At 40.0% G+C, this 27,200-nt stretch overlaps 1 protein-coding gene across 7 annotated transcripts in view; it reads left to right on the top strand.

Moving 5' to 3' along the window:
* SHANK2 (SH3 and multiple ankyrin repeat domains 2) overlaps nucleotides 1–27,200 on the top strand; it is a 365,112-nt gene that overhangs the window by 22,754 nt on the left and 315,158 nt on the right. For 6 of the 7 annotated variants that reach the window (XM_030038580.2, XM_030038579.2, XM_030038578.2 and 3 more), the window contains 2 exons: nucleotides 5,275–5,346; nucleotides 23,504–23,723. In XM_030038580.2, coding sequence (XP_029894440.1) covers nucleotides 23,520–23,723 — 204 coding nt within the window. In that variant the 5' untranslated portion in view covers nucleotides 5,275–5,346; nucleotides 23,504–23,519. Of the gene's footprint in view, nucleotides 1–5,274; nucleotides 5,347–23,503; nucleotides 23,724–27,200 lie in introns of those variants that run through there. The other variant, XM_030038581.2, reaches the window with a different exon arrangement.

Below are 27,200 nucleotides of genomic sequence, written 5' to 3'. Positions count from 1 at the left end.
ATCTGGGTCTGCTGAACTGGCCAGTGAGGGGACCCCTGAGCACAGCTCAGATAGGTGGGATAATGTCCTGCTCACAACTTTGCACCTTGTCTTCCCTCCTCCTCCAAGTCCAGGGAATTGGCAAAAGCCATCTGGTGCCTGGGTGGGAAGGGGTGGCTGAGGGATCTCTTCTGTATGTCTGCTTTGCACTTACAGGGAAAATCCCTGGTTTTGTGCTAACGTCTCATTTTAGCATATTCTGTTGCCCAAATTCTTGATGCTGCCTTTTTCCTGTGTCTGTTAAGTGTCTTTGAAGAGGCAATGTGTGGGACTGTGGAGGTTCTCTGTGTCTTTAGTGTATATGAAATTAACAGTACATATTTATATTGTCTGTATTTGGACAGGAATTAAATTCTGGTTTTTTGCTGCTAGGATGAACTTGCTGCCATACGTGGTGAATAATCTGAAGCTGCAAAGCATCTGGCATTTTTGAAGACCATTCTCTGCTACCACACAATATACAAGCATTTAAGCCATTATGTTTAGACTGAGGAAAAAAAGATTAGAGTAGTTGAGCATAGCAAAAAACCAAGAGAGTCACAAATATGTGAATTCATTTCAGTAAGTGTTCAAGCAGCTGTAGACTTCATATTTAGTTCTAAAAGGTCCATGTGGAGTTCTTTCTGTTCTGAATTTTAATATATACCCAAATGTGGTCTCTCCTGATGAATAAAATAACTATTTTTCTACTTCCTCGAACTCTTTTCCTGATTCCATTCACATTTCAACCTTGTGAACAGACTTTCTTTGTTTGCTCTGGCTTTATGTAATGGCAGAATTAGATGACAGTAGTCTCTCAAAATCTCAAATAGCTCTTCCCTTGCTAAATTCATTTTTCAGCTTGTCGCTTAGTTCTTTGCTGAGCTGGAATCAAATCAGATTTTCTCATTAAGTCTCTCTCAAGCAGCATTTGAATCCATCATGGATGTATGTGCCAGAGATGCAAGCCTTGGTCCTAGTACTTACCTCAGTATTTGAGCTCTCAATTTAACATGGGAAAGAAGTACAGAATTTGGTGTGCATGTTTGGGTTCTATTAGTATTAAAGACATCTGGGAGGCTCTGAGTATTACTAAACTAATGGACTGCCTGGAGCCGTACAGTGCACAGTGCCTTCAGCTCTCTATAAATTATATGAGTGTACTGTTATAGCAGCAGTTAGTACTTTCATGTAGCGTAACTGGACTGCTTTAGCAGTGTTTTACTAAACTGGGTCGTGTAAAGTATTCTGTAGTCACGTGAACCCTTCTGGTATTCACATTTTGTAGATATCACATATAAATTATTTTTAATTTCAGAAGCTGCTAGTAATGTAAGCTTATGTGCAAATAAGAGAGTCTTCAAGGTTGATGATGGTTTTGTGTACATGAAAATAGAGAAGGAACACTTAGGATGTTAGCATTAAGATTGTAAAGGGCTGTTTGTGTTCAGAAAAGTTAGGGATAAATTAATTAAATGTGTTGTTTTAAATTGTATTTATTAAAACATGCTAATCCTGTAGTTGAATGCTCCCAAGTACTTCATTTTTTAATGTTTCAGGATATGCATTTTCTGTGCCATCCTCATAAATTTACAGAGATGAATGTTTCTCTATGGCTGTGCAGACATCTGTGCAGATAAGCTGGCTGGTCAGCTGGGAGCCAGTTCAGAAACAGAAACTGGGGCTGCTCTGGCATTGAAATAATGTTAAGAAGCTATGCAGAAATATTCACTCAAGTTTGCCAATATGGTTGTATGATTTTTGTTGACTTGTGTTTGTGGGAGTCAGAATACTGGCAGAATAAATGCATGTTTGTCTGCCAAGGAGCTTATAGACATGCCTTATCCACTCAGTAGTTGCATTTACTTGAGCTTTGCTCTTATTAGTTAGTAACTTTTGCTTTCCTAGGTGTGCACCTAGACATAGAGGAATGCCCCCAAACAAGGTTATCATAGGAGATTCATTAAATGTACATATTACCATGAAAAAAAGGAATGTGAAAATTTTGACATTTTCATTCCACTTGTGAAAACTCATATAAACATTGGGACATTTCTAATTTTCAAACTTGCCAAATCTGGGGGAAGACTTGACCTGTGTCCTTTTGGGAACATTTAAGCTAAGGCTTTCCTCTGGCAGTGGAAGCAGCTGCAGCACACCGTGTTTGGGAGGCAGCATCCCGGCTAATTTGCCGGGGGGAAAGGAGCAGCAATAAGAAGCTGAGGAGAGAGGACTATAAATACTGCATGGCTGCAGCTATACTGCTCCCTGAACCAAGTTACTGTTGCTACATTGCACACTGCAAAAATGTCAGATCTCTTCACTGTACAGCACTGAATCACGTGGAAATAACTAACCGTACTGTTCGTCTCTCTTTTGGCTGGGAGTTACGGTTTGGCGTTTTTTAGATTGATTTGGTAAGGAAAATGGCTTATGTGACCATGCTGTCAGTCTTTTCTTCTCTCCTTGTCCTTCTCTTTCTACTTGCCAATGGCTTTCGAATTTATTGCTCAACTTCAGCTAAATTTTTTTAAAGGAACAGAAATCTCTGAAGGTTTTATGTTCCCACAAACGTGTTAAAAATGAGCGATTAGGTGTAGGAGAGACCCACACTAGAGCTCCCACGGAGGGAAAGGCATGAGGTCAGCAGTTGCCTGTCATGTTTGATGTGTCGCCTGAGGGATGGATGAGCCTGTGTGCAGCTCTTGCCCAGCCATACATAAAAGCAGCGTCTGGAAGAGAAACCTGTTGCAGTAGTAAGTGCTAGGGATGTGCTAGTAACTTGGGATTTCACAGTACAGAGATTTATTTAGGGATGCATTGGAGGCTCTGAGGTGTAGAGGAGCTTCTGCTCTACTGATACTTTGCTTGAGGAGAGGAAAAAACAGCATCTGGGGGGGACTCCGTAATTTTTGTCTCCATGTGGGTGTTAAGAGAATCCTTTTGCAGAAACAGAAGGTAGGACAGTTGCTCGCTTTCCCAACAATGCTGTCTTTCTCCGCTGTGTAACCTCACCCAGCCTCATTAGGAAGCCAGTATTGGCATCATTTAATTTGTTTTCTATGAATTTGCAATATACAAATACTCGCATTTAAAGAGCTTTTCCTAGCTCTTGGCAAACCACTGTTTTTCATGTTGATTTTCTTATCCTTAGGGTTAGCTCTGGAGAGTACTGTGAAAAATAAGTTAACAGCCAAAATACAAAATGGAGTCATGCCGCTGGGTAATTTTTGTAAATAGAAGAATTTGGCCTCCACACAGACCAAACTACTGGCATTCTCCTCTCTTCCACAATGAAGTGCAGACATTCTCTACAATGAATTTCTGTAACCTTTGTTTGTGTGGGGTATTTAGTAGCTGAATGCTTAACATTTATGTTGCTTTTGGTTTTTGTGGTATTTACCAATAAGGTCGCAAAATATTTGCCTAAGGTTCAGGCTATTGCTGCGGATATACCTTCAGTAAATCTTAGCGATATCTATCCAAAACTGACCAAGTTAAAAATCTTCCCTAAAACCAGCAAAGCTTGTTTTTGGAATATGTTGAGTAGATGTGTCAGCATTTGAGAGCAATTTTGGAAAGTTTAACCTGTGATGGATATTTCCAGTCCCAGGTAATTCTTCCTCCTCTGTCTCTGGATCCATTTAGAAGCTGAAAGCTGGTGCGTGTAAAAGAGATAGTTCAAAAGTGGAAGCAGTTTATCCTGTGTCTCAGAGATTAAGAACCCTGTTAGGTTAGTTATTTGATTTTGCTTTGCTTTTCATCTGCTTACTTCTTTCCTTGTATGGATTCTGGTTTTTGCCTTGTGAGAAACAGCTGATGATCTTTCCTTACCTACCTTTCTTGTGACCTTCACGATCGTGGAGATCACATTTGTATTCCCCACTCTAAAAATGCAAAACCTACTAGGTTTAATCTCAAATGCAGCTTATTTCAGTGTGGGAAATGTCCTTCAATAGCTTTTTTTTTTGCTGCTGTAAGATAGTTGTACAGAATTATGCAGGTGCTGGAGACAGATTTGTAAGTATTTTGTTCCTACTCAAAACTTGTTGGATAGATTTGTTTATTTTTAGTAAAATATGTCAAAGTCTATCTTTATTTAAAATAAAGAATGGGCTTAAATACATTGCAAGTACACTTAAATGTTTGAGTATACATGTACATAGTAGCATTAACTATTACTTGAATGTGCACAGTAGGAAGGGTCTAATAAAGCATAGAATAAGGAGGGGTGAATTTGAGGTGAAGTCAGTTTTTATTTATATTGGAGTAAATGGTGCAGTGCCAATGATGTTCACAGAATTATCCTTGAGTAATTCCAGTTTCACTTATGGTCATGTTCTGTATTTTTTCTGGAGCTGCATGACTGCTTTACACTTCTCATGTGTCTAATAGAGAGTGCCTGTTTAGACCTCTTAATGTGGTTAGAAGTAACAGATGTAACATAATCTAGTATTATTTTTTGATGGAGTACCGTACACCAAAAAGTAAAAAAGTTTGCCAAACTTGCTTTCGCAATGGAAATCTCTGGATTTTCCCTTCCATTTATATTTGTAAAAGGAGGAAGTACGTGATAGGCAAGACTTTTTTCAGCATGAGCTTCTACCCATCAATGAAGGCAATAAATTTTGAATCTGGTTGTGCACACTGCAGAGCTTATCAGTTAGCTGGCTATAGGCTATCCCTTACTGTGCCGAGAGCTGGACTGTGATGCTCAGCACATGTCTGCTGCTTTGGGGAATCTCTTTGGGGTCTAGAAACAGCAGACCCTAATTTCTGGATCTCGGCTGGACTTGGGGAAAAAACAAGCATCTTGCTGCACCAAATGCACGTGTCCGGGACACTCAGTGCTTTGGCAAGACCTGAATCAAGGAAGATGTCCGTGGGTAACAGCAGAGCAGCATCTTTCACCTTCTGTCAGATCTGGCCTGAAATAATGTCTTTCTTGACAACCAAAAGAGCCTATTTTTACCTTAGTACTGACTTATGCTGCCAGAAGCAATCTGAAGTGAATGAAGTTACATCAGGCTCTGCCCTTGCAAAGCTATGCGTAATAGTTATGTTACAGCATGATGAATATGTTGGAAATTTGCAATGTGATAAAATTCCTCTCTCTCTTGCAGACTAACATATCAAAATCCCCTTCGTCCTGTGAGTGTTTCTGCTTTATAGATTTTTAAATAGCGTGGCGATTAGGTCACTGAATTTCTTTCTCCATGTGTCAATCTTCTTTACGGCTTTCTGTATTTTTTACAGGAATCTGAGATGAGAGAGCGCTAGATTCTAATGATCATCTTGACACCATTGCTCTCATCTGCATATTGACAGGTAAGCGTGCCAAACTAATTTTGTAGAGAAATCATTTAAATTACTCATGTCAGGTGGGCAAACGTACAGTTACAGCCCAGGACTTCAACCGTGTATCTTGCTGGATTCTGCTAAGGCGTATTTCAATAACCAGGTGGTCAAAAATTCTTGAAAAACCTGCTTGATCCCCAACAAGGAAAATGTTCCTCATCCTGCTTTACAGTGTTGAGTGGATTACAAGAATGATCTCAGAGCAGAGGAATTTGCAGCTTAACTGTAGCCTGTAGTGAAGACGGCTGGCAGATCTTGTAAACTTTTCTCCTCACACATAACAGCTCTCTTCCTCCTCCTACTGAATATACTTTAAATATGAACTAGAAGGTAGACTAAAGTTATAATACTTCTTGTATTAGACACGTTAAAACCCTATTTTTTGTCTAAGAGCAATTTATTAATGAGTTCAGTGTAAATTTGCAACTGATTTTAGATTTGGATAAAGAATTTCTGGGGTTTTGTGCTGTAATGCCCTTGTCATACAATTAGGTGAGAACTGATGGACTAATGAGTCAGTGTAGAGCTTCTTGTGATACAGCACAAACATTTTCCTTGTATCTTGTTTTCCTTACCTTATCGGAATGCCGCATTTTCAGTGTTTTCTATTGAAAAAAGCTTCTAGTCTCTACATATTTGGTTTTTTGGGTGGGGTTTTTTGTGTTGTTGTTTGGTTTTTTTTTTTTGTTTTGTTTTGTTTTGTTTTCAATCTTATCTTTTCTATGATTCTTTTAAAACACAAATTAAAAAGTTTTGGTAGTACTCCAGAGAAGACTTACAACTTTTTATGCTAAACAGTTTCTTAAACTAGAATTATTTTATTGGCTTCCAGTTCAATCATTACAAAATAAATAGGTACTTTAAACTCAGAAATCAGAAAACTAGAACAAAAAGAGCAGTGATTTAAAATGAGGTTTCCTTTGGTAAAGCTTGATACTTCTGTATGATCTGAAAACTAAAAAACTCATTTTCTCTGTGATAAGAGAAACTGAAGGTGCCTTTTCTTGCATTGGCTGCTGCAGGCGTCTGTGTTAATGCACATTATGAACACAGATCAAAGATAAGATAGTGAGTCCTAACAGTATATTTGGATGAGCATTGAAAGGAAAGTGTAAATACAAAAATTATGTAAAATGTGTGAGATGGATTGCTGTAAAGTGTGTGGTGACATGAAGTAGTATAATTTGGAGCAGTAGTCTGTAGAAATGGAAAAAGGAGGGAAAGATTAAAAAAAATACGTGTACCTCAAAGGCCAGTACAACAGAAATTTCTAGCTTATCAGGCATTTAATAATTGACTGCTTCTCTGGTAGTGCCACTATCAAAGATAGATACTTATGCCAATCAAAAGAGAAAGGTAATGGTGCAGAAACAGGTGCGGAAATTTGGATTTTAAGTATTGTATTTGACAGTGTGTTGAGTTGATGTGAATAACTATGTTTTATTGGCTGACACATTTAAGTGAGTTTGCAGTTGTGGTTAGGAGCTTTTCAGGGGTCAAGCAGGTCTTTAGTCTGTGGCATGACCAAAATAATCCATCAGAGCCCATGCTGTCACTCCCTGGTAAGGGATGTATATATTTGAATTGGATACAGAAGTGAGGAAGTGTGGTTTGTGAAAGGAAATACATGAAATAATTCTAAGAACAGGAAAATAAACTTAAGTTGCTCAATTTTTAAATTATTTGCTCAGTACTACTAAAATGTTTGTGGGAAACAGAAAGGTCTTATCAGCGTATGGCTGAACTACCTTTCAAGTAAGTTTGAAGCATAAGGAACAATAGTTACTTATAACTAGCTTTGGTAATGTATAAACACTGAAATATAGTTTAAAATATAGATGTGATTCTGTAAGGCCTTTGCTTACCTTTTCAGTCTTTTTTTTTTTGATGTCGTTCTTTCCCATTTACATTCATAGCAGTCACAGTCACTGCAGATGTGAGAAGCAGACATTCATGATTGAGCACGCTGTGCTGTTTCATACTGAGAGACAGCAGTGACAGTGATGTTTGATATAGGCTGTAAACACTCCTCTGCGCTTTACGTGCTTTGAGTAGTTAGTGAAATGGAACTTTCATCCCAGTTCTGTGGTTTTCCTAAAAATATTATGGGTCTTTATTGCATGTATCAGTCTCTGGTTTTGAGTCTTTAAGTTAGGGTTTGGTTTTCTTTTTTTTTACATACCGAGATATATTTAACAGCCTTTATTACAGTATACAAAATATTGTAATTATATATATATTTGGTTCTTTTTAATATAACAAAACATTATTTTGTAGATAGTCTTTCTGACTTGCTATGATCTGATGAGTCTTCCTCAGGCTAGAAGACAGGGGATCCAGTCCTGCATCCTGGGTAGCCAAGTCAGCAGCCTGGGTGCTGCTGCAAGAAGAAATGGTCTGAGAGCCATCCCGCTTTGCCTGGTCCTCCTGCCAAGGCAGTGGTGGTGCAGCTCTGGTGCCTAGTGTGCCTTGTGGAGATGTGGGGGGAGCCCTGCATGGCAAGCAAAGGTGTATTGGTTTTTTGTGGCAAGGTTTTGGTAGCGGGGGGGGTTACAGGGGTGGCTTCTGTAAGAAGTTGCTGGAAGCTTCCCCTGCGTTCGAGAGAGAGAGCCAATACCAGCCGGCTCTAAGACGGACCCGCCGCCGGCCAAGGCCGAGCCAATCAGTGATAGTGGTAACGCCTCTGTGATAACATTTTTAAGAAGGAAAAAAAGTTGGGACAGGCGGGATTCGGCAGCCGGAGAGAGGAGTGAGAACATGTAAGAGAAACAACCCTGCGGACACCAAGGTCAGTGAAGAAGGAGGGGGAGGAGGTGCTCCAGGCGCCAGAGCAGAGATTCCCCTGCAGCCCGTGGTGAAGACCACGGTGAGGCAGGCTGTCCCCCTGCAGTCCATGGAGGTCCACGGTGGAGCAGATCTCCACCTGCAGCCCGTGGAGGACCCCACGCCGGAGCAGGTGGGTTCCTGAAGGAGGCTGTGACCCCGTGGGAACCCTGCGCTGGAGCAGGCTCCTGGCAGGACCTGCGGATCTGTGGAGAGAGGAGCCCACGGAGCAGGTTTTCTGGCAGGACTTGTGACCCCATGGGGGACCCACGCTGGAGCAGTGTGCTCCTGAAGGACTGCACACCGTGGAAAGGACCCATGCTGGAGCAGTTCGTGAAGAACTGCAGCCCGTGGGAAGGGCCCACGTTGGAGAAGTTCGTGGAGGACTGTCTCCTGGGGGTGGGACCCCACGCTGGAGCAGGGAAGAGTGTGATGAGTCCTCCCCCTGAGGAGGATGAAGCGGCAGAAAACAACGTGTGATGAACTGACCGTAAACCCCATTCCCCGTCCCCCTGTGCCGCTGGTGGGGGTTGGTAGAGAAGCCGGGAGTGAAGTTGTGCCCGGGAAGAAGGGAGGGGTGGAGGGAAGGTGTTCTGAGATTTGGTTTTATTTCTCATTACTCTGCTCTGGTTGATTTGTAATAAAGTGAGTTAATTTTCCCCAAGTTGAGTCTGTTTTGCCCGTGACGGTAAGTGGTGAGTGATCTCTCTCCTGTCCTTATCTCGACCCACAAGCTCTTTGTTATATTTTCTCTCCCCTGTCCAGCTGAGGAGGGGGAGTGATAGAATGGCTTTGGTGGGCACCTGGCAACCAGCCAGGGTCAACCCATCACAAAAGGCAAGCTGTAATGGTAGGAAATGCAGCTGTCAGGCATACTGGTAGCTAGCTGCAGGTTTGCAGTGGGAGAGAGCAGCCCCTGGTGACCTGTTCTGTTGGGTGGAAAGTTAGGAGACAACCCAAAATCTCGTCCAAAAACCTGGGGAGGAGCTGCTGGCTCCCTGTGACCTAAGGGAGAGCCAGGAGAAGTGTCAAAACTATCAAGTAAAAATGAAAGCGTATAAGAAAATTAAACTCTGATATGCCTCCGGTACCACGAAAGGGGCAGAAATGGTCACTCTCCATGTCTGGCTGAAAAACCATGTGGAGAAGAGGAGTTTAGATTTATTAAGGCCTGGGGCAAACTTTTGAGGTAAGGCAGCTAAGTGATGGCAAGTGTAAAAAAAACCTGTGAGGCAAGCTAAATAAAGTCCATGGGAGAATGTGAAGCAGACATAAAACCTAATAGCAAAGCTCTCTTTAATGGTTCTTTCCTTTAAAAGTGTGAATTGAACAAACTATATTTCTAGTTTTATATTAATGCTGAAAAGGAGGGCTTTTCTTGCTCTCTCTCTGCCGCCTTTGTTCCTGCAAGCAGCAAAGCAGAGTGGGATAACTAAATCTCATTAATGGGTATGTCCTGAAGGATTTGGTTCACATGATGGGCTTAATTATTTCCTTCCCTGCACAGCTGCATTACACAGTAAGCAGAGCTGCCTAGATGTTGTTCTTCTCTTATAATGAGGTGCAGGGATAGGTAGCTCTGACAGCATCAACAGCAGTGTTAGGAAATGAGTTTTGCATAGAAATTGTTCAGATTAGCAATACATGTGGAAGTATTTGAGCAGCAAAATAGAAAGAAGTTAAGAAAAACGAAGGGTGTGTCTCATAGGGTCACTCCCGCCCCCGGTTTTATAGAAAACTAGGAGTCCTTTCAAGCATGGTATTCCTGGGCATCACTGCTCTTCATTCCTAGGGAAGCATGGTCCCATGTGGGTGGCCATCACAAACATTTCTGACTGCGAAATCCTGTATCAGCAGCTGCTTGATACCTATGGACCATTAGTAAGAACTTTTACTAAATCCTTCCTTAATGGCAGAAGCTGATAGTAGTATGCCTGGAGTTCAAGAGATGCCGGTTTTTTATTAGTAATATTTTATATCATGATTCAGTCAAGATTTTTTTTTTTTTAAATGCTTTTATATTCAGTTCACATACCTTGATCAGACTGTGATAATTTCCATGGCTGGAATCTCCAAAGTATGCTGTCATAAAATTATAAATGGTAATGAATTCACTTAATCAGGTCTTACAGGAGTACAATCAACATGAAATCTAGTCAATTAGAAATAAATCTGTTTAAAGTATTTCTGGTTCTCCAACAGCCTCATTTTAGGACTTACATTACCTGTGACTGAATTAGAGACCTACATAAACAGGTAGAAATTAGACTTTGTAAAGAAGTCACTGTAAGTGTTATAAAAAAATCCAGAACTTCTGGTGATGCTGAAATTTACCTGAAATCTCTGTTGTAAACTATAGATTGGACTGTTCAGTCAATGACAATTTTAAATGTGATATCCCCTTGAAAAGCACAAGAAAGGAATATATCATCAACGGTAGGTTTAACAGCCAGCATGCATTTGTATGATTGAAAAAACTTTATACATACGAGTATGTTTTGCAGTGTGTAAATATGTGAGACCATATTGATTGCAAAATGTATGGTTGCTTATACGCTAACTTTCAGGAAGCTTTGGGGTTATAGACCTAAGCTGTAGTTCTAGGTTAACCTCTTGGTTTTACCTTAACCCTTACAGCTCTATTTAAAGACAAAATACAGATACAAGGGCTGCATTTTGCTGTTCGCCTCAGTAAGACCAAGCTGTCCATACATCCAGCGTGGTTGCCAGTGTTTCTAAACTTAGTCCTCACCTTGCCCTTCTTCGTAGGGTCAAGTTTTTGTAAATGGTTTGGTCATGGCTTTGTTACATGCATCAGTATGAGGGCAAAGTGACCTTATCTCTATCTCTGATGTGGAGGAGGCGACGGAGCGTGCTTTTGTCAAGTTTGCAGATGGCACCAAACTGGAGGAACAGGGCTGCCATCCCTAGGGACCAAGGCAGGCTGGAGAAATGGGCTGGCAGGAGCGACGTGAAATTCGATGAGGAGAAGTACAAAGTCCTGCACCGGTGAAGGCAGAGCCCCTGCAGCAGTGCAGGTGGGGACTGGCTGGCAGGGGAACAGCTCTGAGGAGAGGGACTGGGGTGTCCAGGCGGGCAGCGAGGTGGGCATGGGCCAGCAGTGTGCCGGGCAGCCACAGCCGCTAACATCGACCTGGGCTGTCCTGGCAAGCTGCACAGCCACCAGATTGAGAAAAGTGATCCCACCGCTTGGCTTGGCACTTGGTAGACCGCATCTTGAGTACTGTGTCCAGTTTTGGACACCCCCCCCCGCCAGTACAGGAAAGATGTTGACAAACTGGAGCAGGTTCTGTGGAGGGCCTCCAAGAGGCTGGAGTACATGTCCTGCAAGGAGAGGCTGCGGGACAGGGGGTTGCGCAGCCTGGAGAAGAGACAGGTTCAGGGAGCATCAGCCAGCCCGGACCTGCAGGAGGACACTGAGATGACAGAGCCAGCCTCCGTGCAGAAGTGCATGGCAGAAGGATGAGAGATAACAGTCCTAAGTTGAAACAAGAGAAGTTCAGACTGGGTATGAGGAAAATCGTTTTCCCCAGGAAGACAGTCAGGCAGAGGTTGCTCAGAGAGGTTATGTAGTCTCTGCCCTTGGAGGTTTTCAAGAGACACCTGGATAAAAGCATGAACAGCCCAAGCAGATCTCATTGCTGGACCTGCTCAGAGCAGGAGGTTAAACTAAAGACTTACGGAGACCCTTCTGACCCAAATGACTTGATGATTGTCTGACTCTAAGGCACAACAAAGAATCCATGTCATTGTGTTCATGAAAGCTGGTATTTTTCTTGATTTTGCATTGAGAGAGGGTTACTTCAGAAAAACAGTACTGTTGGTACTCTAAACTATGTCTCTAAATTAGAAGTACTGTAAGCAGTTATCCCAGGGTGATTTAGCATGCTATTTATTTTTAATATTAAATTCCAAGCTACACCTGGCATTTAAGTAACAAAAGCTCGAAGACTTTGTTACAAATCTTTCTGTATTTAGTATTCTTTATATTTTTTGTTTCCCTACTTCTGTGCAATAGTCATAAACACATATCTCATTCTGTTTGCTTCGTGCCTCAGAAGTGATCTTTTCTTTCTTGAGCTGTTTACTGAAGGTAATAATTAAATGTTGGTAGTCAGTCAGAACCAGGAAACTGGTTCTTTTAATCAGTTTTATTGTGTCTTGATTGCCTAAATTTTGGCTAGATATAATCTGGTAAAAACGAGTTTATTATCTCTACAATGAGTTGAATCAAAATCTGAAAGGTCAAGAGAATAATTTATTTCTCAGTTCTTCTACAGAATCACTGTGCTGCCTGGGTCATCTTGGCAGATCTCTTAACCTTTCTGAGCCTGCAGATATTTTTCCCCAGTCTGCCGTCACCATCATCGATCACGTGCGCAATCCTAAAGAATGTCCTTAATTGTGCCATGAGCACAGGCTTGCTTGCACAGGCTCGAGTGTAAGTTAAAGCCCAAGATATGCTTACCTTGGGCTGGAAAATAAGCAGGCAAGGTGCAGATAAGATCAGCAGAGTTCCATTTTCAAAATTTCATCTGAAAAAAATCAGGGAAGTTTTTCTGCAATTAGGATAAGAGAAGCCGAGAGACCATCTGTCACTGGGAAGCAGGGATATTTGCTGCAGACATACACAGATGGGCGCAGAGATAGTGAGGACACGGCACGTGGCTTTGCTTACACTGGAGTTTGGCTAAACCAAGGGCTGGTCACCTGCCCTAGTCCTTCTACAGTGTGCGCATCCTTTCTGGGTCACCATTTGTTTGTTGCTTCCTGCTTGATTAAGAACAGAAATTAAGTATATGAAGGCCAGGTAGTTCCTTCTGCCTTTCTTCCCTCCTCTCTACATAAGTTAGTTTAGTGGTCCTAGCTGAGGCCAGGGCTTGATCCTGCTCAGCTGTTCAGAAATGAAGGCAGCAACTGAACTAGACGTTTATTCGCCTACTGTATTGCCAACATACTGACTGACATGAAAAATAATGGTCACAACTTGACCTGTGTTTGTACAACTGCACCTGATCTGGGATTTCTGGACCCTCATATTAGTTTCATTCAAATGAAACCTAACTACAAATGAAGCTGATCAATGAAATTGGTCTCTGCATTTGACAGCTTGCAAACTGCTCTAGTTAAGCAGATCTATATAGAGAAAAAAAAAATCTATTTTGTGGAGGATTTCTATACTTCAAAACTTGATTTGTTTGGGCTTTGGAACAAAACTCCCATATTTCGGTCCTCCCTAGAGCACTGCACTGGAGTGGCGTAACTTGGAAATCTCCAACTACAGGGCATTCTGGCGGTGGACTGCCCCAGATTTGCAGACCTGGAGAGTCTGAGATCTGTGCCCCAAATCCCACCTAGCAGGCTGCTGAAGACATTGGGTACCCAGTGTCCTCTACAAACTTCAAGGGGTGTTTCCTGCTAAGTTGAAGTAAAAATGAAATTTGTTGAAACAAAGAAAAACCCCAACACACACAACAAGAAAGGGTAATTGAATTTTTTTCAACCAGCTCTCGGACAAAGATAACTTGTTGTTTTATAAGCAAAATAAAGCATCTATTTGAAGCTTTGCTTTTTTAACTGGCATACGATTTCTTCGATTAAAATAATGCAAACAATGAGACTATTTTTGGCAACACAACAAATAAATTAAAATAAGATAGTAGCCCCCATCAAGATTGCATCTGAAGAAAATTCACGTTAAACTTTATAGCAAACTCTAAATGCTAACCCATATGTAAGGAGAAGAGGGAATCTGCTTTATCTACTCTCAGGACCTGATCTAATCTACATAACAAGACAGCAACAGTGCTTCTTTGTTAACATTTCATTACGTTTGTATTTGAATTACCACAAAAATGTTTTCTTTATGGATAAAGAGGAGAAAGGTTGATAAGCATAAAATGCAAATTAACAACAACTAAGCTGCTTTGTCTGCCAGGGAGATGAACCTGAGGTAAATGTGTTCAACAAGGTTTGAATTTTTTTCAAATTCCTGTTGTAAATCTTTTTAAATTCTCTTATGTCCTTTCACTTCCAACATATTATAATCTTTTTGGTATTTACATAGTCAAGTGCAAGCAGAGGCTGGAAACAGAAAGGCCAGAAGATAAAATTGCTTGCCCTACATGCTTCTGTTTTGTAAGGAAAATTTCTGGGGAAACCAAAATGTCCATTATATCCATCTTTTATAAATAGATGATGACTTTTTAAAACTGAAGTGGTGTAATGCTTCCACATTACTTCGAGATCAAATCATAGCTAGTTACTCTCATTGTATCATTCTCATTTTAGATAACTGAAGGGGATTTTTTTTTTTTTTCCATTGCTGAAGTTTGCAACTTTGAAATCTCCAGTTACTATATGCAAGTATGCTTCATGACAGTAAATATTTATAAGTTGTGCTTTGGACTGGGGACAGAGTTGGTGCAGCAGCTGAATCCATAGCATATTTTCCTGGTTTGATAACTGAAAAGCTGTCATATTATGAAGAAATGCCTTATTGGATCCAGAACTGGATAAACTTTTCAATGTTTCATGTTGGCTTTTCATAGCTTACCCTGGCTGTTGTTTTGCTCATGAATACAACATGCAGGGGTCAAGTCCTGTTGGAGCTATTCCTAAAGTAATTCTTTTGACTGCAGTAGGATTACATACATGTTTGACTCTCCGTGCAAGGTATGAAATTGCTTGAAAAGGATCTCAGAAGGTTACTCGATATAGTTTTGCTCCTAGCAAGATCAACAATATAAAGATTATGACAGACCCAACCCTACTTGCTTAGGAAGGGGTATTTACTTGAATTTATGAGTCCAAGAAGACAAATCTCAGATTTGGGATGCTGGTGAACTTTGGTATGCTTGGTGCATTATCTTAAAAAGTTTTGTTGTTTTTCATCATATTTGAATTTGTTATTTAGTTGCTACTTATTTAGTTTCTTTTGCTTAACATCTGTTTAAAGTGTTTTAGAATTCTGGATTAAGACATCGTGAACGGATCAATTCTCAAATTGAAATTTGTTTGTACAAGTAAGAGTATGCAACTGCTTTGGGATGCAGTCTCTTATTTAATACTTCAAAGTGCATTATGATTTTGTCCTGGGTAAACTATAGTATCCATTGCAAGCAGTATTTAAAGAATGACTTCTGAGTACTGTTGTTTGTTAGTCTACCTATTGGAAAATGGAAGCTCTAATAAATGTACAAAACTAGAGGCCATATTAAAAACAACTATAGAAATGAACAGAGCCTAGAAGCTACCTGCCTTGGGGCTTGCAGGGCTGGTCGTAATTCCTTGTCTGGAAGAGTGACCTTTAAATAAAGGTTAGATAGAATGGCACTGGAAACCTTGCAGGTGCTTAAAAGAAGGCACTTAAGATATTATATTGCCAGTGGGAGTTGGCCTTTACTGTAAACTTCACTGTGGTTAACATTTATAAATACTTGCTATGTTTCCCCTAGTATATATGTTTGAATCTTTTTGGGTTTTTATTAAAGATTTTTAACCATTTTAACCAACCTGACTGTGCCGCTCTGTGCTAAATCTTTACACCTGGTTCCTCTTTCTTCTAGCAGGTTCTGTTTTCTCATGTTGAATTCCTACTTCAAACGTTTTTCTGTTTTCAAGTCTTGAACTTCTACTTCAAATGTTTTTAAGCTTTTTCTACATCTGCTTCTCTGCCTGTCTTCCAGCCTTGCTCATTCAGTACAATGAATGCTTGTCTTCTGTATTCTTTGTATCTCTCCTTCCCGAAAATGTCTCTCTGAATCTGCCTGATTGAACTTCAGCCTTTCTGTGATGATATCATGACCGACTGAATAGTTTACAAGGAAAATAAATACTTAGTAGAACAGACAGAGGGCAAAGGAGAATTTTAGCATCCACAGCTATTTGGAAACTAAAGAAACTTTTAGAAAACTACCCTGTATTTGCAGAAATAGGTTGCATGTGTAGATTTTGTATGTGCACAGGAGTGCTAATAGTGTAATACATCTGTTTAAAAAAAAAAAAAAATTACTTTCTTACACTCTGATCATAAGACCCACTTTAATCATACGATGTTGGTATTTAAGACTTTAAATACCAGAAGTTAATGGGGCTTAGCCTCTTCTTGGCAAGTCTGTGCTGCGCAAATATACATGAACAAGGGATAACAAGCTGCCTTAGAAATAAGGAGCCAGTTCAACAATTACTTCACTCAATTTTCTTCTTTTTTTTTCCTTAAAAAAAAAAAGGTGGAGGGGAGAATGAGTGTCACTCTTGAGCCCTTTTGCAAAAGAATTTGTCACCTGTGCAGATCACCTAGCAAAGAAATCAAGGACTGCATAAATCTGCCCTTAAACAGGGCAGTAAGAAGAATCTTCTGGTGGTGCTGGTGAGAACAAATGGATATGACCATTGAATTTCAATACTGATTTCAAATCAATATTTAAGTTCTGAAGTAAGAGATGCCACACTGAGAAACAACAGCTTCAGAGAAAAGTAAAGAAGGAATTTTGCTTGGCGTTCTGGTATGTTATTACTTATGCCTCGTCACATATCTTCTAAAATATTTATTTGGGTGTTTCAGTTATTTAACAGAGAGATCAAAAATGCATTACCAGACGGTGTAACCAAAGTGAATTTAAGTGAAAGACTGGTGTATAGGGAATAAAACCATAATTATGGGGGTTGTGAACAGCAAAATAGTGTATGATTAAATTTGTTTAGGTGTTTATCATGGAGGGGGATTTTTTCGAATAATGTGCAAGTGATTTGGTTTTTCTAGCATTTTCTTCCACAGAGTGGAAGTGCTTCAGAGAAGACACAAGAATCAGTTGCCCCATTTTACAGAGGCAGATCAAGGGAACTGCAGGATAACAGAGTCTTTCTTAGAGCCTTCATACATGTCATCGTTCTTTATTTTTCAGTGTCTGAAATTACATCTATGCTTCTAAATAAAATCGGACCAGGAAGTGTTCCCTGGCCCCGAGGCCATGCAGAGTGAAGTGGACCTTGCCGACCCTTGGATATCTTCCGAGCTCCTGAGCCCCAAGAAAGTATTTTTTGTGATTTTAGCCTTTCTAAGTCAGTGTCTGCAATAGCACATGGGCTGCGTTGCAGTGTGGCAGGGAGACATTTCAGTAGCATGAAATGTCTGCAGAGATCGGAAAGTACTGAGCCCGGTAGCCCCCCATCTGTGTGTGCTGTATGCGAGGGGCATTGCCTGGCACTGGCCAAGGGAGCACGCTTGCGGGCATGCTGAGGGAGCACTGCTTTGTTTTGCTGCCTCGCCACTGTTTTTCCTAGCAGGATAAAGATAGCATTGGAGACTGTGCTGGTCCTTTTGCAGAAGGCCCCCAGGACTGGAGCCTGACCAGCACAGCTTCACGTGGTGTTGCATCAACGCTAAAGTTGCCTCCTCATCTGGTGGGCCTGGGACAACCGGGCGAGCTCCAGGTGCCTCGTCTTCCCTGAGATTTTGCTATGGCCTCTTTGGCACTCCTTGTGTGTGTTCTGTTTTTCTTCTTGTAGATGTGTTCTTTTAGGTTTTGTGTTTGCGTGAATGAATTTTGTATCGGTGCGTTTCAGCAAGCTGTTCTGTTTGGAGTTATGGTATTTCGGTACTAACAAGCAGCAGATCTTCATTGGAGTTAATAAGAGTGTTTATATTGATTTCTTTCCTGTGACTTAGGCAGTGGTGCCTCAGATTCACTTTACGCTGGCAAGCATTAATACTGCCTTTGGAAAAAGTGGTTCTGCCCTTTTCATGCCCTGGCTGTTTGCTTCTGGCCCTCTGCCATCTTCCTCCTGCTGCTTATGCAAACATTTGCATAGTGATCCAGTTCAGAGACGTGATGGATGCTGAAACTATCCTCCCAAACCAAAAAAAGCTGGTGTTTAACCTGGGTTGATGCTTTGTTGTGCTTCACTGTTCGTGTTAGTGCAGAGATTAAAGCAGTCTAGGGGCAAGAGTAGAGTGGTGCAGGGAGTGAGGGAGGGTGGGATTGCTTCTTTGGGAGGCAATGCTGGTTATTGCCAGCTTTAAAGTAAGAGTGCAAAGTGGAGATTGAACCCATCAAATTGCAAATTGCCCATTGGAGTCGGTCTTCAATTCAGATTTTCTTCTATGTGACCTTTTCTGCAGAACTGTGGAGAGGTGTGAAATGCATGGTGCGTTGGGATTGCACCCCCCATCTTCAGTTCTGTCTGAAATGTGTTTTTGTTTTAATATTAATATAATTAGAAAAGGCAATGCTTGATCTTCTCCAGCATTTTAATTTAGTAACTTTAAGTGAGCTGGTTCTTGAGCTAATATGTATAATCCCGAATAAAGCCACAGAATGCAACCTCTGGCAGGTTTTACAGAGACAGAAATCCCTTTTCTGAGTAGTTCTTCTTTGGAGTTAATTATTAAATACTTCTTTCTAGCAGTTGCTGTTATCCTAACAGCAAACTTTTCTCACAGTCTGATTAATGGCATTACTCAACCCATAACAATGCCGACTCTGTATCTGAAATATTCCCACAGGTATGTTTTTAACTCGTCTGACAATAGCAGTCTAGAGGACTTCTCCCTGCAGGCAACAGGACTGTTATTGTGCAAATGAATGTTTATATAAAAATAGATTGTTCTTATCATGACTAGGAGCCAGTGACCCTTGAATTTGAAACCTTGCTCTGAGATCTAGCCTTGTTGGCCTTGGACAAGACATTTGATGCGTGTGCTTCAGCTGTATTTTAGAGGAGAACTAATAACTATTGTGATTAGTCTGAAATGGTCGCTCATGTGAGACCCTAGCCTACATTCACACGGTAACAAACCCAAAATCTCACAGGTCGGGGAAGGAAGAATTGCATCCTTTAGCGTCCTTTATTGTGATTTCCCTACCAAAAGTTACTCTAGATGTTAGGGATGCATTTCCTTCTCTCTTGCCATATGTTAGTCTTGCCCACTGCAGAAACTCAGAGGGAGCCTTTGCTGCAGCATCGTTCTGCTCCCGCCGGAGAAACTCTTCCAGTGGTGGTGGCTGGAGAAGCGCTGCAGAGGAGGGGGATCTCTCTGCACATAGCTCTTCGCTTTTGGTGGTTGTCAGGTGTATATTGACTGTTGGGTTTGCTCCAGGCAAACTGGACAAACACACCTGCACTCGCCCTATTTGCTGGTGCTGGCGTAGGATACAATAGGGAGGGGACTTTATATGGGACAGATCTTTTAAAATAGGTTTTTGTGTGTCTGCATATCATTATGTTCCATATTTACCAATATGAATCTAGATAGGAGGATTTGTTACTTTGCAGGATCAACAAAATTGCACATAGCCATAATTAAATTGAAGATTTTAAAACAGGATTTTTGCAGCAGGCAAGTGTGTTGTGTATCTTATAATACATCTACGTTTCATGAAGATGCCCTGTCCAGTGTGTGTCAGTGTCAATGATATTTTAGACTCTTTAGTGAATATCAAGTTTATAATATTTAAGATAGTTAAACTTAAACATATATATTTAGTAAATTCTTTTCATATGATGTTTAACAACCATAAGGCTCCAAAAAATGGATCAGTCTGACACTGCTCTTGCTTTTTTCCCCTGCTGTGTCAGTTTGCACTCACTGGAGCACACACACCATTTGGATAGAGAGCGAGTGAGCTCTGGGAGTTGAATTTCTTGCCTTTTGATAATCTGTGCACTGTTTTAATTCCAGTCTTTTATAATGTGCTCTTAGTCTTTTTCTTTCTTTCTTTTTTTTTTTTTTACAGAAAAAGGCAGTTAGATGGTCATGCTACATGCCCTTGGTTTTTTTTTTTTAATTTATTCATAGACTTTTTTAAACTCTCCTTAATGGTGGGGTGGTAACAAATAGCAGGATAAGAAATTCCTGCAGATTTTGTGAAACTTGCTGGCTGGATAGAGAAAAAAAAATAATCTAAAAATAGCATCTGTGAGGGGAATGCAGCAATCTGAGCTCAGTTTATTTCATCTGGCCTGTTGGCCTGAGAAACATAACCCGGCAATAGCCATAGAGGCAGAGCAAACATCCCAGTGCTCCCGCAGAGCTGAAGGGGCAAGGTGCTGAGGGAAAAGTACAATAATAAGGGTAAGCATATAACCATCCTTTTATTCTTTCATCTTCCAACTGTTTTACAGCCTTCCTGTGTGTCAGAAGTGGTGTTTAACCAGCTGGAGGTCGTGCTTGCTTTGTTCAGCCAGTGGTTAGGGGATGTACGGGGGCCAGGGGAGCAGAGCGCCCGGGGCTGGGACACACGGGGAGCTCAGTGTGCAGGAGTCGAAAATGTGGACAGAGGATGTTAGGTGGCGCAAAGACTGTTGTGGTGGTAGTTTCCATTGTGAGTTTACTTCCAAAATCGTTGGAGATCTGTTTTTATTTGTTTACAGAGAAGCTTTTCTTCACTCGGCACTTCTTTATATCAAAAGCAGCCACTGATGGACCACATTGCTATAAAATACAATCAGCTTGACTATAATAAGCGTACTATCTGTTGCATTTTTAAGAAAATGCAAGAAAGCATCCCAGACAATCATGTCAGCAAAAACTAATCTATATTTTAGCTTTATAACATCCTTTTGAACCAATGAATTGCCAGCTGGGAATTAGGAACCTGGGATGCTGTATTTTCTTCTGCTGTACAAGCCTAGGTAAGCCAGGCAACCTGCTTTACTTTTCCTGAGGTAATAGTTTTGGTTGTGGAAAAGTCTTTGGAATATCACTTGGACAAAACTGAAACAGTTCCTAAAAGGTAACAACTTCCCCGTGGGAGCTATGATAGCGAGCATCTCTGGTTAACAAATGCTGGTATCTTCCATTTCCATGCAACTTAAGAGCCAAACGACCAAATTGCCCTAAGGTGTCTGTGGATTTAGGGAGACATGCTTGACCTCTGCTCCCTGGCAGGATCTGCCCTACACTGGGACCCACGGTGATTTAGTTTCTCCAGCGGTTAGAGTGTCTTGTTTAAAAAAGGCATTTAAACGATCTGCTTCTCTATAGTGCTGGTGGGGCATAGGTTCTGTTCTTTTTGCCACTGTAGATACAGTCTTTCATTATCCTTTCCATGATTACTTGTGTTTTTTTTTTTTAAATCTGTATTCCAGAAAATTAGGTGACTTGTGCCTTGTTGATGGGTCTCCAAGGAGTTCTTTGTCCCACTATTTATTAAACTTAAGGGCTTGATACCTGGGAGTTGGTTCTCCAGCTAGTGATTTCCTTTTGTTATTCCATAATGAGATATTTCTGCGTACTTTCTGCATGAAAATCCACTTTCCAAAACCTTGGGAAGTTTTTTTCCTAATTCAACTCTTTATTTGTATGCTGTATAATTGCAGTTTACTGTTCTCTATCAGAGGAGTTGAATCCATTGCCCTGGAATATATTGCGCTCTCAAATGGCTTTAGGGAGAGACAAACTGTGTAATGGTCTTAATGTCTTTTTCCTCGCACTCACTGGCTTATACCACTTATGCTCTTAAATACTGTGTATCGACCTACTATATTTTGGCTTCATGTGATTTAACATTGGTAGATAAATAAAGAAGCCATTGAAATGTTTATGCTTTTTATTGACTTAAGGTGCTTTGGAGAGCAGCATTAATCTACAGTTCAGTGAAGCAGTAAGAAAATGAAATACTCCCTCAAGAGTTTTCTTTTGTAAATAGAGCCTTGCATTAAGCTGCTGTGAACTGGCCTCCTTTCAGATTTTTGAATGCACTGTTTTTGTCTTCATTAGTAATTATAGCTGAGGGTAATAACACTGGAATTGTCCTTCATCAGAAATAACAATAAGACTGGATGATGTGGGTATGTGATGTGCTTTGGAAATGCTTGCCCTTGACCTCAAGCTTTAGGCCTGCCTCACCACTGCCTGTCCTCCGGTGTAAACGCTGGCTCCAACGTATGGTCACCTTAAAATGCTAAATGAGAGTGGTAACCTTTTATGCCTGCTTTGTAATCATTGCAATATAAATGACCAGGCGGCGAAGAGGAATCAGTAATCTGGTTGTGATACTTAGTTGGCTCAAACTAAATCATGAAACACAGAGGTAAAAAATGTTCTCTTAGTCCCTGCTATTGTTTGACTGTATTTACTTTGGGGGATCCGACTATGAGACCGTTATAGAAAACATATATTTGGATATCTCAGTATGGTTGCTTGGTATATGAGTGACGTTGGTAAAGTCAGTTTACTCTTCTGCACTTTACTTTTGCTTTAATGTCTTTTTTTAATGTGGGCTGACAGTGGAATTGGTTGTTTGGGTTTTTTTCTTTTAACTGAGGATTGTTTTAATTAAAAAGCAAAGAAGTTGTCTTGGGAGGTTTCTCATGGAAAATATGAAAAATAATGTTTACATTTTTCTGGCCTCTGAAAACTGAAAATGTATATGGTTACAAAGCACTGCAAAGTTTATGGTGGTATTTTCAATTTTTTCCAGTATAAATTTTTTCCCCATTTTTCCATAGAATAATGATTTTCATTTCCTGGAGAAGCTTTTAGTTGGTGGGATAAAAGAAGTCTTTTGCTGCTGTAGTTGGAAAAAACGGGAAGGAAAATGTTCTGCTGTTCTTACTGTGAGACCTCTGAATACAAATGTCCTTACTTTGGAATAAATATTACTTTCATTTTATCCTATTCTATACCAGAGATTAAAAATGTTTCTAAAATCTGTGTTTGAGGATGTACAACAAAAAGATATTGGTAATGTTGATATTAAAGGGTGTTGTATGAGCCACAAACCACAAAGCAGCATTTGCATCTGTCTGGCTCCCTGTAGTATTTCATTTTTTGGTTGATTCTGCTGTTTGAAAATACTGTCTTTTATTGAAGCCTTACCTGTACAGTTTCTTGATGTACAGGATGACGTTAGTTTCGCACCTAAATTAATTTTCTGAAATGTCTTTTTGCACTGGGAGAAGTAGGCTTCAAAGCCAGATCTAGTTCTAAGTACAGTTTACAACAATGCTATTTAGCAGAGAACCTGGTAATTATGCTGAGTTTTTCTGGATCCTTTGGGAGGTTGGGTATGCCTGGGAAGAGTGGTCATCTTCCCTTTTAGTACCCTTTCTTCTTTCTCCTGTCCTTCTTCCTCTGCTGTAGTAAATTGGTAGCCAGATTTATTTCCATTACACTCTGCCTACCCATGTAAATTACAGAAGGAAGTAAAAGGAGGATAAAACGTAAAACTTCGTTGTTAAATGCGTGTTACTTCCAAGAAAACAAAACTGGTAGCTGATTCGTTTTTAAGACTTTAACTGTAACTTATCTTTTTCTCTTTCTCCTTTGTATTGGCAGGATAAAAAACTTGAACATGCCTCGTAGCCCAACATCAAGTGAAGATGAAATGGCACAAAGCTTTTCCGACTATTCTGTTGAATCTGAATCAGACAGCTCCAAAGAAGAAACTATTTATGACACAATTAGAGCAACTGCAGAAAAGCCAAGCAGCAGAATGGAAGACAGTCAGAGCAACACATTAGTGATTCGAATTATAATACCTGATCTGCAGCAAACGGTAAGGCATATTGCATTACAATAAAAAAAAAAAAGTTTAAATTATTAGCTTTGCTGGCTTCAGACTGCAGTAGATCTGTTCTATTTTCTTACAATTTTTTGACATGTTACAGGCAAAATTTATGTTGTGTTTTCTTTTAATGTCTACATTTTGTACCCCAGTGGTATATCTGACTGATTGCCTGAACTAAAGGCACCATCCCATTCAAGAGAGTGTATTTAGTATGTTAACTTGATGAAAGCTGTGAGCATAAAGCAAAATACCTGTCTGATCTGCATTCGGAGGCATTTGGGTAGAAGAAAGAGAATTAGGAATCTAAAATCTCGTTAGAAGGTGAGGGTTGAACCCCCAAATCACATGTTATCTCTATGAAAGCCTCATGTGTATATATATATATATATATATAACCCCACTGTCTCCTCTAGTTTCTCCTTTCATGAGATAGTTTGTGACAGACACTAGACTGGGGTCTAGCAGGAGGTCATCAAGTTCTCTCTCTTTACCATATTCATTGCCTTTCTCTGTCATCCTCCCACAAAAAGATACTCTTGTTAGATAGCTGGTGGCTTTTAGAGCATAAAGATGAGAGCGAAGCACAAATAAATCTTTCCTTCCTCCTTTGCTGCTATGCCTTTACTACACGGTATTGTTTCTCAGGCTTCCACCCAGAGAAATCAACACAGTCAGTTTAGAGGAAGAATGAAGTGTGGCATCAAACCGTTCCACAGTTTTTACAACGAAGTGAAATCACTATTTTATTCTCTCCCACTTCCTTACTGCTTATACTGGAATCATATCAGAGAGGATAAAATGAACCTTTTCTTATTTTCCTCGAGGAGTCATTTGCAAGCTAACTTGTGGACGTATGGCTCTATCTCACATCCCTAAGTCTATTGGACAAAAACAAGGACTTTTCCACAAAAGATTTAATCTCTCACATCTTACAGAAAGAATTGAACAGCCTTTTCATTTGTTAAAAAATGTCTGATTAATTGAGTAAATGAGAATAAAAGTTATTTTTTTAATTTAAAAAAAATCTTGGATGTTCCTTACGTATTAGAAATCTACAGTCCAAATTCCTCACTCTTTCTCACAAGAAACTATTAAGTTGTGTTTCTTTTATGGTTGAATGTGTAAAATTCAGTGTCTGGAATGTTAGGAGCGTAAAGTTGGAAAAGTTTGCTCTTGTAATTTTGTAAGTAAACAAATAATTGTCCTCCATGAGTGCTATGATAGGAATAACAGTCTCATCCTGAAGGTGGTCTTGGGAGTTACTTACTGATTCTATCTAGAACCACAACTTGGCCAAGTTTGTGATTAATTATCTAAATTACCCTAGGCCTCCTTGAATGCTGTTGTCAGGATTTTCAATTGATGGTAGGCATCAGACTTATTTCATTTCGAAGATGATTATAAAACCACATTCTTTTTGTGGATGTGTGCTACATACATCACTCTGTGCTGACATTTAAGATCTACATCATACTGTGCTGCCATTGAAGATCTATCTCAGATGAAATTATTCCTTTCTTTTTAATTAAAGTTCATTTTTAGAATGGCAGAGATTGCCTGTCTACAGGCTGACAGGGAAGAGCTGTTTTGACAGTGTGGCCTCAGGTGTGGTTCTAGAGCTCTTTTTTAAAGCCCAATCTACACAGTGCTGCAGAAACTCAGAGAAATCTGTTTTGGAGTTGGGAGCATTCTCTCTTACATTTTTGTACTTAAAAAAATCTTTTAGCTGCTAGAATTACAGTACCACTCCATTAGTTTCTGTGGTGTGAGATTAACCTCTATGAAGAGGGAGTGGTGTGGGACGGGAAGGCTTCAGAGGGCAAAGCCGGACTGAGGCTTCTGTGAGCCACACACGGGATTTTTATTAAATCTTGGCTGAAGCAGTCATCACCCTGGGTCTTTCATTTCAATATTGATTGAAATACTGAAACCCACTGTTGTACATCTTAAATTAAAAAGGATTTTGCATATAGTGAAGTCCTCTGTCAAGACAAGCTCTGACTGGAAATGGTTAGGATTTTATTGATGAGCGTACCAGCTTGCTATATGTTTGGCTGTGTTCAGTGCTCAGTGAATAGATCCAGTAAAATGGAAAGATTAGCTTTACTTGCTAGGCTTACTCTGCTGTTAAAAACAGAGATGTTAGCCTCCTGAAGCCCTCTTATATCATTACTCTATTTTTTAGACCAAAAATAAGTTATTTATTGACACTATTGAAACAATTATTTTTTAAAAATTCATTTTGTGCAGGAAATGGAATAAACCAAAAAGTATTTTCAGTTTTGCGTTTCATTTGTTCATTTTTATTGCTTTACGTTTTGCATTTTTTTCCTTTTCAATAAACTGTTAATGAAAAGTAACTCATTTTTTTAAACAGTTCTAAAGCAGATGATCTATTTCTGATTTAATTTATCAGCCCACAAGCTCTTGTACAGAAAAGTGAAATCTGGATTCAGGTTTGCAAATAGGAAGACTGATAGCTTAAAAGTAATGTAGCAAAGTTTGGAGAAGATCATAGTTCACGAGCCGTGTTATAGCTACAAGCCAAATCCAACATGCACCCCATTTGCTGTGTAATTTTAATTAATCTAAAATAAGAGGTGTTTAAAATTAGTCTGTTTAATCAAAGGAACATGAAATGATATCACTTAGTTTTATGTTTTTATTCTTTATTGGTTTTTAGAAAGTATGATTAAGAATATATTTGTTTAAAAGAAGGCAAGTTTAGGGTTTTAAATAAAACTCAACCCACTGGGAAGCTTTAAACCCCTAGCTAAACTCACTAGGAATTAAAGTTTGCTCATCTGCAGTGACTGTCGTGTAAATCGCCTTTATTTCATTGCACATATGAGATCAAGCGCCAAGCATCGTAAGTAGGTGATCTTTTCTTCATCTTTTCTTTCTAGAAAGAGTAATTTCTTACTGCTTTTGTGCATCATCTGTATTCAAGTGTCATCCCTAGCACAGGAGGGTGGAGAATATTTAAATGAGTGACTGGAAGATTTCCTGAGCTCAGTAAAATTACTGAAGGAATGGAGAGCGTAAAAAGCCCTCCATATTCACAAACATATGTGCATAGGAGAGTGTGTGAAAAAGCTATATTATCCAGCATTTAATTTCCTGATTTAATAAGCCGGGAGGCTCAGCATTAATAGATCCTTTATGGTGGCAGGACACAGGTGTAATCTCTTTTGACCAGAAGCTTATTTGCAGTGCATCCAGCCCAGAGGGCTCTAGCTTGACGTGACCTGTACTACTTGCTATTGAAATGGAAATGACAGTAGCTGACTGGTTCCTCCTCTCTTTGCAATAGTGGCGCAGGGTTTCTTGGCAGCTTAGGCAATATTCAATTGTGTTTGCCCTTAACGTGAGGGTGCTTCATCCCCAGGGCAGCGAAGTTCAGTGTCAGGCTGTCAGTGGCACTGATTGGTGACAGATCTGCACCTTTCCTTTTTGGTCTGAATC

The sequence above is a fragment of the Aquila chrysaetos genome, chromosome 16, assembly GCF_900496995.4.
Source record: "Aquila chrysaetos chrysaetos chromosome 16, bAquChr1.4, whole genome shotgun sequence".
NCBI lineage: Eukaryota > Metazoa > Chordata > Aves > Accipitriformes > Accipitridae > Aquila > Aquila chrysaetos.
The sequence above is the reverse complement of the archived record's forward strand: the minus strand, read 5'-3'. Positions and strand labels throughout refer to the sequence as shown.